Raw genomic sequence first — 14,585 nt, forward strand, 5'->3', positions numbered from 1 at the left:
CTTAAGATAGTGCCCATTAGGACATTATGCTATGTAAGATATGCCTGTTCTATCATATTCATGTTTTTAAACCTCTATGTAATAAATTCTCACTGCTGTCAGGTCAGAATGCAGCAGAGCTGACCCTCCAGTGGGTTTTCAGGGGGCTTAGAGTCCCGTGAGAGAAGACTGCCCATTTTTCTCCTGCGGAGCTGCTGCTGATTCCAGCTGCCTTTGGGTTAGCCATGCAGCTCTTGTGACTACATCATCTGTGCACCTGCATCACCAGCACTCTCTATATGATCAATAATAACTCATATTTGGCAGGATATCTATTTAGCCTACATGCTCATATTTGTGTCCAACAGGATGTCACAGTATTTACAGCTCTATCATTACACTTTCATTTCCCTGGGGAAGTAGTACACCCTGCTCCCACACTTTTTGGATGAGGACTGCATCCTGCTCCTACTCTTGTAAAATGGAAAAACCTCAGGAAAAGTCAATGTTAAGTTGTTGTTATATTCACATGGATGTGGTCACAGAGATGTAAAGGAAGTGCCACATCTAAACAACAAGGCAGATGAGAAGATCAGGTTTAGTCAAAGGACAGAAAGGACGGGACGCTGCAAAGGGAAATTCAGAGCTCCTATGGATTACTATGGGAGCTCTGGTGACCTAGTGGTAAGGAGCTGTGCTGCATTCTCAAAGGCAAGCAGTTCAAATCCACCAGATGCTTCGCAGGAGAAAGATGGGCAATCTTCTGTGTACTGAAGCTGCTTTTGAAAACCTGCGGCAAAGTCAGCTATGGGTCAGTTCTGATTCAATGACACACAAAAACAACAACATTGACCTATTATGAGTTGTACTGTGACTCCCATGGACCTCTCCACACACCCCTTGGCCGCTAATAAAAGTTCAATGTTCCGAACTTCCTAATGCCCAGTACCCTTGTTGTTGCTGTTGTTATGTGCCATCGAGTTGCTTGCAACTCATAGCGACCCTATGTACAAGAGCCCTAAACACCATTCTATCCTGTGCCAACCTCGCCGTCTCCGACACACTCATTCCTTCCACTCCAATCACAGAATCGATCCATCTCATCGAGGGTCTTCCTCTCCTGCACTGTCCCTCCACTCTCCCAAATATGATGTCCCTCTCCAAGGACCAGTACCCCTGAATGTCCATTTATTTGGAACTTGGGTCTTCTCAAACATAAGTTAAAATGTGATCACACGAGGCAGTTCCCCAGTGACTGGCATTGCTGTGAGAAGAGGAGAAGACACACACAGAGCAGAAGGCCATGTGATGATGCTCATCACCAGAGGCTAAAAAGAGATTCTCCAGTAGGACCTTCAGAGAATACAGTCCTGCTGACGCTCGGCATTTGGAATTAGGTGACCTCCAGAACTGTGAGAGGAGATTTTTGTTGGTTTAAGTCACTCAGTTTGTGGTACTTTGTTACAATGGTCCTAGGAAACTAATACAGGGCCCATATAAGACTTCCATATCTCAGATAACCCTCCCTCGGACAAGCATCCATGTCATGCTAGGAATGGCATCACCTCTCCTTACTGCCCTCAGAATAGACAGGCCAACCATCTATCCTAATTACTACTTTATCTGAGAGGACAATAGAAAGACCCTGCCAGCCTCACTCAGGGTCATGGAGGAATCGAATCGGCCTCACATTCAGTTTCTGAAGAACCTCGTGTGTGGGCTTGCTCTGCCATTCAGTCATGGTGATATCTGGCTGCTGCTCCAGTTTAGGGGCACTGGGGGTGCTGCTCTGCCTCTTGACCTTCGAATGTTTGGGAAGTTCTATTTCTTCAAAACTCTTAAATTCCGGAAGTCTGGAATGAAAAGAAAAATATGTTTAAATGTTCACCACAAGAAACACAGCACATAGGTAGCACAAAGGTACTCACTCTTCTGTGTCACTAATTCGTAGGAAGTCAAGTTGTTCGAGTACAGCTCCAGATATTAGTGTCTGAAACATAAGTCAGAAGAGTCAAAACTCTTAAATTTTTTGTTGTTGTTATGTGATGTTGAGTCAGAAATGAATGACAGATGACCATCCAACTGGTTTTTGGAGGCAGGAAACTGCATGGAAGGAAACTGCCCATCTTTCTCCCATGGAGCTGGTAGATTCGAACCACCCATCTTTGAGTTGACAGCACAACTCTTTAGTCACTATGCTACCACAGCTCCCTTCTTAAATTTAGCAAGGCATATTGGGATCTCTGTAAGTATATTATTCTTCAAAAAATTAACCTAAAAATACAACTTTTAAATAATTTCTAAAATGAGCATATTCATTCAATAAACAGGTTTTCACAAGCAACAAAATACTCTATAAAAGAAAATATACACTAGCTCCAATTTCATGCATCATAATACTTGGGAAAACACACATGAGATAAACTCTATTTTCTGTATGTTCTTAGAATTGTGGCCAGTAACTATGAGGCTGGAATTAAAACTCCATGCATGTTTCATATACTTTGGGCATGTTACCAGGAGGGACCAGTTCTCGGAGAACACAGGATGCTTGGAAGGGTGGAGGGAGAACGGAGGAGACGGAGCCCCCAGAAGAGATGGACTGACAGTAACTGGGGTCATGGATGCAGGTGTGTCTGAGGCAGTGAGATTAGGTCACCAAAGGGCAGGGTTCAGAGTTATTGTGAATCGGGTCACTATGAGTTACAGTTGGCTTGACAGCATATAACAACAACAACAACAACAACTACCTGTTAAAATGTTAAACAATATTATTTTTAAATTAAAAAAACCCAACATGAAATACTTAAATCATATTTTGGAGAAAGGTAGTGTGAAGTTGCACTTTGGATTTCACTATTGCAATGCATTTTCAGGCTATCAAATGATGGGATTTTTGCCAACCTTTCATTTCTCAGTATTGTGAACATGTTGATTATTCAACCCAATACGTCCTTGCCATGCTAACCTACAATGATTTTTTAGCATATGTAGAACTTCTAATTATCTGTCAAGAGAATACTGAACATGATACTATAATGAAAGAAACCATTAATTATTATTTCTAAAAGTAAATCAACCGCTCAACAAATGCTGTCTAGCATTTGCTTATGTTGTGCACTGCTGATGGCTAACTACAAACACAAAGCAATATAGTGTAAAGGAAGGTTGTTCCTGACGGCTGACAACCCAGAGCCACGGTGCCGCCTTCCTCTCAAGGGCTCATGTGGTGCTGGAGTTGGTTCTGACTCACAGCAACCTTATGCAGAACAGAATGGTGCACTATGCATACAAGCATTCATATGCATTATGTTTCTTGCATGTACATTGTGTTTTATGTAATCTTTTTTTGTGTGTTCATGTACATTGTGTTTTAACAATCATTTACATATACTGTATTTTATATAATCTATTGCAACAATGTCAGTCTGAAGACTAAGGTGCACCTGATCCAGGCCATGGTCTTTGCAATCACTTGCTATGCATCAGAGAGCTGGACAATGACTAGAGATGAGAGAGAATTGATGCCTTTGAGCTGTGGTGCTGGAGAAGAGTATTGAATATACCATGGACTTCTAGGAGAACAGATAGGTTTGTCCTGGAGAGGGTAAAGCCAGGCTGCTCCTTGGAGGCAAGGATTCTGAAGCTTTATCTGACATATTTTGGACATGTTGTAAAGAGGGATCAGTCCTTGGAGAGGGACATCACGCTTGGGAGAGTGGAGGAACAACGCAGGAAAGGAAGACCCTCAATGAGATGGATTGATTCAGTGACTGGGGTAATGGGAGTAGGTGTGTCAGAGACAGTGCGATTGGCACAGGCTAGAGCAGGGTTTAGGGCTGTTGTACATAGGATCACTATGAGTCACAGGTGACTCAAGAGCACATAACAACAACATTGTATTTTATATAATCTATACAATCATTTACATTGATTTAGGCCTATTATCACCCCATTTTTTTCAAGCCTCCATTGCCTTGTTCCTATTTCTTCACCCCATCCACTTGCTAACCTCTGTTGTTCCAGTGATTTTCCTCCTTTCCCTTTTTCTGCTCCCCTTCTCCCTTCTGCTTCCCCTTTTGAACATTTATACACATCTTCCTCAGTTATCCCTCTATTTGCACAGTTACGGCCTTATGCATTATTTATCCTCAGGACATTGAGTTATTTCACTCAGCATAATGTCCTCTAGACTCTCCCATGCTATACAGTATTTTACAAAATCGTTGTTACTTAGTACCTTTTGTGTTATCTTTACGTCTACCTCACATGAAATGGGAATATTTCAAAACATGGCAGAATACCAAACTTTAAAGTAAAATTATTCTTAAACTTCTTTTTAGCACTGAAATAAAAATTTATCAACTTGTGGAGGCTGAAACAAAGTCTATCATTACAAACCAGAAATGGGACCTTGAAAGCATTTTAATTTCTTTCACAATTATAATCAATTATAATGAAATTTTTTTATGGCTTTACTTTTTACCTTAAATGATTTCATTTATCTGAAATATGTTTGGTGGATGTTACAAGGTAAGGTTGAACTGAATTTCTTTTTCCTAAATTATGTGCTAAGTACTTCATATAGTGCCATCTGTTCATTAAGCTTCCTGAATCATTATTTTTAGTTTTTATGTATATGTGCATATATCCAGAAGATATACAAAGAAACATAGACGAATCTATGAATTAAGTGCTCATAAAACAGAAACACAATGAAATTCAGAATACTACCTGTAGGCGATCAACATGGACTTTGACTCCTCCAACAACTCCTTTTTTAAAGGCTGCCAGCATATCTAATATGGGATTGAACCGACTGCCTCTAAAAAACAGATTGACAAAATGTGCATATAAATTGGAATAAGAAATTAATCTACTATTGACTTTAAGTGCCCTTTATATATTCACAACACTGTTCCACACACCAAGAGGGATATAAACACGCTCAGGACTTTGCTCTCTAAAAGTTTCATATGTAAATGGTGGAGAGATGTGTACAACAACTTCTTTCATTGGCTTACTTTATATTGTCTTCCCGGATGAGAACAAGGAAAAGTGGACGTCCATGCATTTTCCAGTATTGCTTAATGAACTGTAGTGCATTCTATCAAAATATAAGAATGAAACATTATGATGGTGCGGTATCTGAGCCGATAAATGTGCTCAAACATTAGTGATATACTGCCAACTCTCCCCTCTCTTATACCATAAAAAAACCCTCATATATGTAGTCTTGAGAGCATGACTGGGTTCTTAGAAATGGGTGTGATCTCTTCCTGTCAAGAACAAAGGAGGACAAAGAAAATGAAAAATGCACAGAAAGTAATTAGTCTCAAGGACTTATGGACCATAAAAATCTCAATCTAAGACCCTGAGACCAGAAATGGATGGTGGCTGGCTGACTGCTCTAAAAGACATGGCAGTGGAGAGTCTTGGACACATGGGGATAAAAATATAGAACAAAACTTAAAATCATAAAAATATTGCCATGCTTGCTGGTCTCCTGAGACTGTGACCTCTGGTCACCATTTGAACATGGAACTGGGCTCAGCCATGTGTTTCCACTTAAAGCAAAACAACGGGTTTATAAGGTGAGCAACAGCATTGGGATACTCACTCCTCAGGACAATAAGTCACACAAGAAGAAAGGGGAGAATGCTCAGTAGGTAGGAAGGCACGGCACAGAAAGCCAAGTGGAAGTGAGGATCATAGAGATGAAGAAAGAAAAGTGGAATACAATGTAGGGACTATAATCACTGCCATACAACAAAATCTGTACTAAAGACTGAGTGGAAAACAGATTTACACTCAGAGCAAAAGAAAAAGTTAAATAAATCCAAACCTTCATACATCAAGATTCATTTTACAATCAAACTGGCTAAAGCGATACGATAACCCAAGTATTCTACTCTAATGGCGTGTTTGGGTACGTGCAAGTTAAGCTAGGCGATTTTACTTCAAACTTTGTTCTTAAAAGTAGCATTACATGTTTTAAGGTTTGTTTTGTTTTTAATTAGTAAATACAGTTCAAGAATGGCCTTATGGCTCTCCCTTTCTTTCATATTATTTACGAATTGGAACTGACCCTTAACTGAGTCTCCACTGGATTTTTCAAGGCTCTATCTCTGTCCTGCAGAGCAGCTGCTGGATTTGAACCACCTGCCTTTGGACTGGCAGCACATCTCCTTATCCACTTGGCCACCAGAGCTCTCTTGGTACCAAGGTTATTTGTTTTTGTTAGGTGTCATCAACTCTGGTATGTGTCATACAGACCATCTGAACAAGAGACCTGAATCCTGTCCTATCCGGTGTCATCCTCATCATCTCTGATACATTTGACCCCACTGCTGCGTCACCGTTTTAATCTATCTCAGTCTCTTTCACTGACCCTTCACATTTCCAAACATGATATTCTTTTGCAAGGAATAGACTGTCCTAGCACCATGTCCAAATTATGAGAGATGGAGCTTCACTATCCTTCCCTCCAAGGAGCACTCTAGCTACATTTTTTTCCCCCAGACATATCTGTTCATACTCTTCTCTAACACAACTATTACTCAAATATATACACCAACAACTAAAGCCAAAGATGAAGAATTGAAGATGTCTATCAACTTCTGCAGCCTGAAACAGATCAAAGATGCAATCAAGATATAGTAATGATTATTGGCGATTAGGATACAAAAGTTGGAAACAGTGAAGAACAAAAACTTCAGGTTCCAAGGTTATCAACAAAAAAATTATTTTCACTCCACCTTAATGTGGATTTATAGTAGAGCAAGCAGAAGAAACTGGAATAAGTCTATGCAAATCATCAGAAGAAAATAGAATAAATCTATTCAACTAATCAGAAGAGAGGTGTTACCTACTAAACTAAATTTCTATCTTTATCACCCTCATCATCATTCTTACATAATACTTAACTATGTTCCAGGCACTGTTCTTAATGGTTTACATATATTCATTAATTTAATCTTCACAATAAGCCCAATTATTCAATTTTACTGAGTAGGCACAGAGACATGTAGGTATCTTGTCCAAAAACACGGAGGATAGAGTCAAGATTTAAACAAACACAGTCTGGATCCAGGTTCCATGATCTTGACTATGAGTCTACATCTCACTGCAAAGGGAAAGGAAGGAATCCTCCCTCACTGGGAGATATGAATTAGCTGAGCATTCACAGGACATACTTCATGACTAATTTTGCTAAGTCAGTTTTTGATCAAATGGAGATAGATATACTACTAAACTCTGTATGAATATGATTTCTGTGATACTTCTCTGCTTTTAAGCCTATATATTTTCATTCTATTTGTGGGAAGGGGTAACAATAAAAGTCATACAATGTTATATTCGACTTGTTCTTGTTGTGTACCAGAGAGTTGGATCTGACCCATAGCTGACTCCTCCAGCAGGTTTTCAGAGGCAGTTAATCACACAGGAGGAGAATGCCTATCCTTCTTGCACAGAGAAGCTGGTGGCCTCGAACTGTATGCCTTCGGATTGCAGTGCAACTTCCTGTCACTAGGCCACCAGAGCTCTCTAGTCCATGCATTACTCTAACTCTGTGAATAAGCTGACATCTGAAGGTACACAGAAGTGTTTTATGCTCATATCTCACACTATATAAACCCAGCATCACAGACACTAGGATCACACAATTTAACAGCATGATAAAACCAGAGGACACAAAGTCATCTCACTTCAATAAAAGTAGTTAGAAGTTACCTTTATGTCATCTATCAGTAGTAAAACATCTTGAGACATGTAGAAATCACTTAGGTCAAAGATGATGGGATAACAAACCACAGTCTTTCCCAGAATGCGATAAATCTGCAAAGGATAAATGTTTGTAACAATCAGAAAGCAAATATCAAAGGCAAAGATGATGTACTACAAATTCTAATAAGAATTAAACTAGTGTTTAATACTTAAATAAAATAGCTCGTGTATAGTCTACATAACACTAAGGGATTTTAAAGTTTCTTGATTGAATCAGCATGTCGTTTAATTCAAAGTCAATACAACTCAACTCATTGCTGGGGAGTTGGAACTGATTTATAGGTGACCTTCCAGTGAGTTTGCAAATGCTGTAAACTGCATGGGTGGAGAAAGCCCATCTTTCATCCTTGGAGCAGCTGATGGATTCAAACTGCCGGTCTTTGGGTTGGCAGTGCAACTCCTTACCACTGAGCTCCTTAAGTTAAAAGTGAAGTAAAATTTAAAGTAATTTAAGGTTAAAAAAAAAATTAAGGTAAATTTTCCTCTAGAATGATGGAAAAGGATTGTGCTTGAGTAAATATTGTTATAATCACGTTTTTTAAGAACATTGAAATAAGGTAACTGTGAGATGCTCATTTGTTCTAGAAGACTTCTGTGATACGGCACAAATCAGTAACAACATACACTTGTGTAATAACAAGTAATTAATTATAGAATATAATGAAATATGAGACTAGATGTGCAGCAGGTTAAATGCCATGTCAGTGTATAATATTAGAATATGAGTAATTCCGTACCTTTGATGTACCCAGGCAGCCAATGGGCCTGTCTGGCCTTCCCGAGAGACCTAACTTTTCATTTATACCCAGGTGGAAATAAGCCTGTAAGACAGAAATATATAAAACAAAGTTAGGCAAGAATCATGCTTATCGTTTTGCCCCTTTCCTCCCTGCCTACTGCCTATTAATTTCTGATTAATTTGAAGTACAAGATGTTAGGGAAAATCTTATTAATTGGACTGGTACTATATTTGGAGACATTGAGAAATTTTAGAAACTTTTTTTGCAGACTCACTGAAATCATTCTATAATTTATATTCTTACATTGTCATAACTGAATGATTCACATGGCTCTGTCTGATTCATAAAAGATCACACAAAAGACAAATGTTTCCTATGTAATTAAAAAACCAAACTTTTTCAAAATTACAAAAAGAAACTAGGTCCACACATCTTTTACTATATTCCTGATTTTTATTATTCTCCCACAAAATAAAAATGCCTTTACTGATTTTTCTAACTATATGAGCTTTATGAAAAATGCAATTTATATGTTAAAATAAATGGCTCACTGTGCTTAGGCAACAATGAACTCTTTTTGTTTACGTTGAAGAGGTGATACTTACAGTGTCATCTCTCCAAATAATCCAAAGTACAAGAGGTTTACAATTTTGCAAAAACCGCTAAAGGAAAAGACAGACAGACAGACACACACACACACACATACATGCATACACAGCATGGTGACACCATGGTTAAGGCAAAGATGTGAAATCAATCTGAACGTGGGAACCCTATGGGGCAGTCTACCTTGTACTTCAGAGTCTCCTAGAATTAGGGTCAACCTAATGGCAACACTTGTGTGTTTGTGTGTGTGTGTGTGTGTGTGTATTTACATAAATGGCTCCCATACAATAAAAGTCTGGTTCAATTTAAAAAAAAAACAAAACTTAGTAATCTGGAGTCTGAGGTACACCTAATCCAGGCCATGGCCTTTGCAATTACTTGCTATGCATCAGAAAGCTGGTCAATGACTAGGGAGGACAGAAGGAGAATTGATGCTTTTGAGCTGTGGTTCTGGAGAAGAGTATTAAATATACCATGGCCTGTTAGGAGAACAAACAGGTTTCATCCTGGAGAGGGTGAAAATGGGCTGCTCCCTTGGAGGCAAGGATTCTGAAGCTTTGTCTGACATATTTTGGGCATGCTGGAAGGAGGGATCAGTCCTTGGGAGAGGGACACCATGCTTTGGAGGGTGGAGGGACAGCACAGGAGGGGAAGACCCTGGATGAGATGGATTGACTCAGTGACTTAAGTAATGATGGTAGGTATGTTGGAGACAGTGAGGTTGGCTCAGGATAGAGCAGGGTTCAGAGCTATTATATATATAGGGTCACTTTGAGTCGCAGGAGAGAAGGCAGCATATAACAACAACAATATTGTGACACTTAGTTTCAATAAGAGGACAGTGGGGATTCAATGGCTGAATCCTACGTGAGAGACATAAATGCAATTCCAAGCCAGGCTGCCTACCCCCTGCCTAGCTGTGAGTTGCTCCAATGCTGAACAGATTTTAGTAGCATGTTCACATTAAGATAAATTAGCAAGAAAGATCTGGAAATGTTGTTTTGAAATTCAACCAGTGAAAGCACTGTAGATCACATGGGTCTAATCTAAATGTGAAAATGCCAAAGGGTCAGGTTCGGCTGTGAAAGGCGTTGGCATTAATCAAGGGTTTACCTGACAATTAAAAAAAATAAAAACAAACTCTCAGAACGTATCACCATCACGAGAACTGACTCACAGCTGACCCTTCAGTGGGTTTCCAAGGCTGTAAATTAAAAGGAGGAGACTGTACATCTTTTTGTTCCTCACAACTACCGGCAGACTGAAGCCACACGTGGACTCAGACCACCAGTGAGATGGCCCCTTTGAGCTAGGAGGACAACTCCCTACAGACTACTCCACGAGGGTCCAAGAAGATAAACTGCCCTATCTTATTCTGTATTTTAATACTGGAATGATGGGACATGTATGAAATTGAAAAAAAATGTGGATTATGTATTTTAATCTGCATAGGAACTATTAAACAAGGAAGAGTAGTACAGGAGGGGAACAGAAATGTCTAAAAATTTCCACAAAGTCAAACTGGATGGACTCGGAATGAATCAGGAGTAACTGTGTGTGAGAGCTGACCGCTTAATGCATGTTCCCAAGCCCTGTTTCACACCTATCCCCTGATGATGCAAGTTTATCATCTTTGTTATTTTAAAAATCCTTTCATAAATATCTTCCAGCTGTGTATGATTATTTTTGTAGAGTAACTTCTACACTTGCAGGATCAATGAGAAGGTATACTTTCTTTGAAACATAATGCTAGGTTAGCAATCCTTCAGAAATAACATTACTTTGGCATTAGCAAGGACTTTTTAAACCATCTGTTAGGTAAAAATGATAATTCACTTGAATTTTAATGTATTTTCAGATATTTTGTGTTTGAGCATTTCTTACAGATTTAATAACAATTTGTTACGTCGTAGCTTTGCGGGGTTTTTTTTATCCTTTTTCTACTGGGCATATGCCATTGCCTTTGATTTTTTTCCCCTTAGATTTTTAAGAAACATTACATTTAGAATTTTGCCTTTTGTTTATCACGTCTATAGTAAATAATTTACCCAATTTATGCTTCTGAAATTGTCTAAGAAATATGAGCAGAATTTCACAGTTTTGTCTAATATATATAAATTTCTCTACTTGGACATCTAACACATGCCTTTGATCTGCCAAGTTTCTCACTTGTAGTTTTAGAATTGCTATCATAAAGGACTTACTCCTCTCAGTCCATGGTAAAAAAGAGTCTCTAGGGACAAATGCTATATGGTGCCACTGTTGTAGAACGAGGCTGGCATTGGGGTGGGGGTAAGACTGAGAAAAACTGGATGAAATATGCTTACGGCAATGAAGTCTATGGGGGAGAGAATAGTCTAAAAGTATTATATTTTAGGGCATTATTTTTATTGTAGGAGTACGCAATGAGGGTTGCAGAGTGGATTATATTTGGGGGTGGGGGGTAGGGTTTGTGGAGGTGCGGGGGGTTTGTGTACCAATGAGGGAGTTTTTCTTTTGCTTTTCAAGGAGAGGAGCAAACGGGGGGGGGGGGCGGGGAGAAGGGTGCAACAATGAATGAATGGAATTCCAAAATCTCTGTAGCTATTCATTGAAATGAAAAATAAACAAACTAAATTAAAAAAAAAAAGAGTCTCTAATATTTTTTTCCATAGAGCTTTTATATTTAGGTTTTAAAATATTTAAATCTTCAATTTGTCTAGTTTTAATTTTTTTGCACATTTAGAAATCTAAAACTTAAATTTTCATAAGTGAAAGATCAAACAAGCTGTCTCCAGTTTCAATTTAAACTGATCTGAACTAATTACCGTGCACAAAATAATGTCATTACCAGGGTTCTCTGGTTCCTCCTGCCATTATTATGTACACCTTCTACAATGCCAGTTAGTTCTGTGTGTCTTTTACCTCTCTATTTTATGTTCCTACATAATAGCATTTCCTCTGTTGATACTGTGCTTAACATACAGTTAGTGCTGACGGAAAAGCCTCAACAGATCTGAGGGAGACATGGAATGTCCTCCAGAGCCAGATACACTGTGAATGCTGATGCTGGTAAAGCAGTGGTATTGGACATATTCAAATGTCAGGCAAAGTGCTCCATAAAGATGCTATTGTTTGTCACTAGTTTCTGTTGGGTCAATCCCAATTACTCAAGGTGGACCCAGATATGCGGAGTAGACTGGCTCCAGAGTGGTTGTTAGGCTGTGATCTTTCAGAAGCGGATTCCTAAGCTCTCTTCAACACATTCCAACAGGGAGAGACCGTTCATCTTTCTCCCACGGAGTCAGAGGTGGATTTGAGTTGCCAGAGGCATGCAGCCTTTTGAGTTTGCAGTGCAACTCCCTACGGATTGCCACCAGAGCTCCCCAACACCTACTAAAGCACACATTAAAACTGACCTAAACAGGAGTTTGTCCTATATTACTTAGTCATCAAGAACTCTGATACAAATTTCTTTGATCTGATGACCACACAGAGAACTGATGAAGGAGTGAAATGTCATATTCAGGTCATTTGCTAGCTGTGTTGGCTCTTCTAATCGTGCCTGCGTGTTGTCTTGTGATAGATACATTCCCCTACCACTAAAAGACTGAAAAAAAAGGAGTGTTACTAGAAATGTAAACTGCTGCAGTTATGTTATGCTGTCTAGTCCAAGATCATAGTGACCCTCTGAATAACAGATAGAAATCTTGCCCTATCCTGCTCCATACTCCATTCTCAGCATCCTTAACATGCTCCAAACCTCTTTTATTGAGGATCTTCCTCTCTTTTTCTTCCCCCCATTCTCTGATGCTGAATGGTTCCCAGCCTGATATCTTTTTACAGCGACTAACTCTTTCTGATAACATGCTCAAAGTAGGTGAGATGACACTCCACCATCCTTGTCTAAAAAGGAGTACCCTGATTATATTTCCTTAAATTCAGTCTTGTTTGTTCTTTGGGCAGTCTATAATATACTCAATACTTTCCTCCAATACTACAATTCAAGGCATTGACTATTTTTTTTTTTTTGGCATTGACTACTCTTTGGCCTTTTTAATTCATTGTTCAACTTTCACATGCACAGGGAGCAATTGAAAAGATGGTGCCTTGCATCACGCTCCCTTACGTCTTCAAATTGACACTGCTGTACTTGAGCAGTTTGGAGAGATCTTTGACAGCAGATTTTCTCAGTGCAACACATCTCTTGATTTCTTTACTGCTGTTACCATGAATGTTAATTGTAAATCCAAGTAAAATGAGGTTGTGGACAAGTGAAATATTTTCTCCATCTATCACGATGCTATCTATTGTTCCACTGGTAAGTATTTTTGTTTTCTTGATGTTGAGATGTAATCCATATTGTTGCCTGTAGTCTTTGATTTTACTGCAGCAAGTGTTTCAGAACTCTTAGCTTTCAGCAAGCAAGGTTGTGTAACCTGCATAATGTAGGTTGTTAATGAGTCTTCAACCATCTCTGATGACACATTTTTCTTCATATAGACTAATTTCTCAAGTAATCAGCTCAGTACACACATTGAATAGTTAAATAAAAAGGAAGCAAGCAAGGCTCACACCTTTTGTAATTTTAAACCATGCAATGCTCCCTTGTTCTAGTCAGTCGACTGCTTCTTGGTCTACATGCTGGTTTTGGTTTTGCATGAAGACAGGTGTTCTGCAATTCCCATTTTTTTCATGCTATCCATAATGGGACCATGAATCTATCCCAACTGAATTTAAAAATCATCAAGAACCGATTGGATGCATTGAATACTAATGATCAAAGATCAAATAAATTGTAGGATAACATCAAGGACATCATCCATGAAGAAAGCCAAAGATAATTACACAAAGACAGGAATGAAACAAATGACTGAAACAGATATCAGAAGAGACTCTAAAATTTACACTAGAACAACAGAGGCCAACACAAAGGGAATCTCAAGAAGATGAAGCAAAGTATTAAAATGTGTGAATAGATGGAGTTAAAAACCACAAAGAGAAGAACACACTTGGCATTTCTCAAGCTGAAAAAAAAACTAAAGAACAAATGTAATCCTTGAGTTTCAATGCTGAAGTTTTCTATGAACAAAATCTTGAATGATGCAGAAGGTACCAGAAGATGAACCGTAAAGATTTGGTTGACACAACCATTTCAGGAAGTTGCATTATGATCAAGAACCAACGTAAGGGAAGGAAGAAGTTCAAGCCACATTGACAACACTGGTTAAAAAACAGGGCACTAGGAATCAATGAAATACCCAATGAGGTGTTTCAGGAAACATGAAGCTTTTATTATAGTATTAAAGCTTTGACCACACCATGCCTATCAGCTTGCTCAACTTTGATCACTGGTAATAAACATTTCTGCCAAAAATTAGTGAGGTTTGTCCTGTACTATTTTTGCCAGTTAGTAAATAAAAACTGTAGTTCATGAGTAACTAGCTACAGATGACAATTTCCTGTGCACAATCAGCAGGAATATTGCTAAAT

The 14,585-nt window shown here is 38.8% G+C and overlaps 1 protein-coding gene across 2 annotated transcripts in view; it reads right to left on the reverse strand.

Annotated features, from left to right (window-relative positions):
- PHKB (phosphorylase kinase, beta) overlaps positions 1-14,585 on the reverse strand; it is a 206,318-nt gene that overhangs the window by 43,171 nt on the left and 148,562 nt on the right. For both annotated transcript variants that reach the window (XM_006887813.1, XM_006887814.1), the window contains exons 17-22: positions 8,505-8,588; positions 7,714-7,818; positions 5,004-5,086; positions 4,714-4,804; positions 1,908-1,969; positions 1,670-1,832 (exon numbers count right to left, since the gene is read on the reverse strand). In XM_006887813.1, coding sequence (XP_006887875.1) covers positions 1,670-1,832; positions 1,908-1,969; positions 4,714-4,804; positions 5,004-5,086; positions 7,714-7,818; positions 8,505-8,588 — 588 coding nt within the window. The remainder of the gene's footprint in view (positions 1-1,669; positions 1,833-1,907; positions 1,970-4,713; positions 4,805-5,003; positions 5,087-7,713; positions 7,819-8,504; positions 8,589-14,585) is intronic.

Source organism: Elephantulus edwardii, unplaced genomic scaffold (genome assembly GCF_000299155.1).
Source record: "Elephantulus edwardii isolate Elephantulus edwardi_28Jun2011 unplaced genomic scaffold, EleEdw1.0 scaffold00062, whole genome shotgun sequence".
NCBI classification, from domain to species: Eukaryota; Metazoa; Chordata; class Mammalia; order Macroscelidea; family Macroscelididae; genus Elephantulus; species Elephantulus edwardii.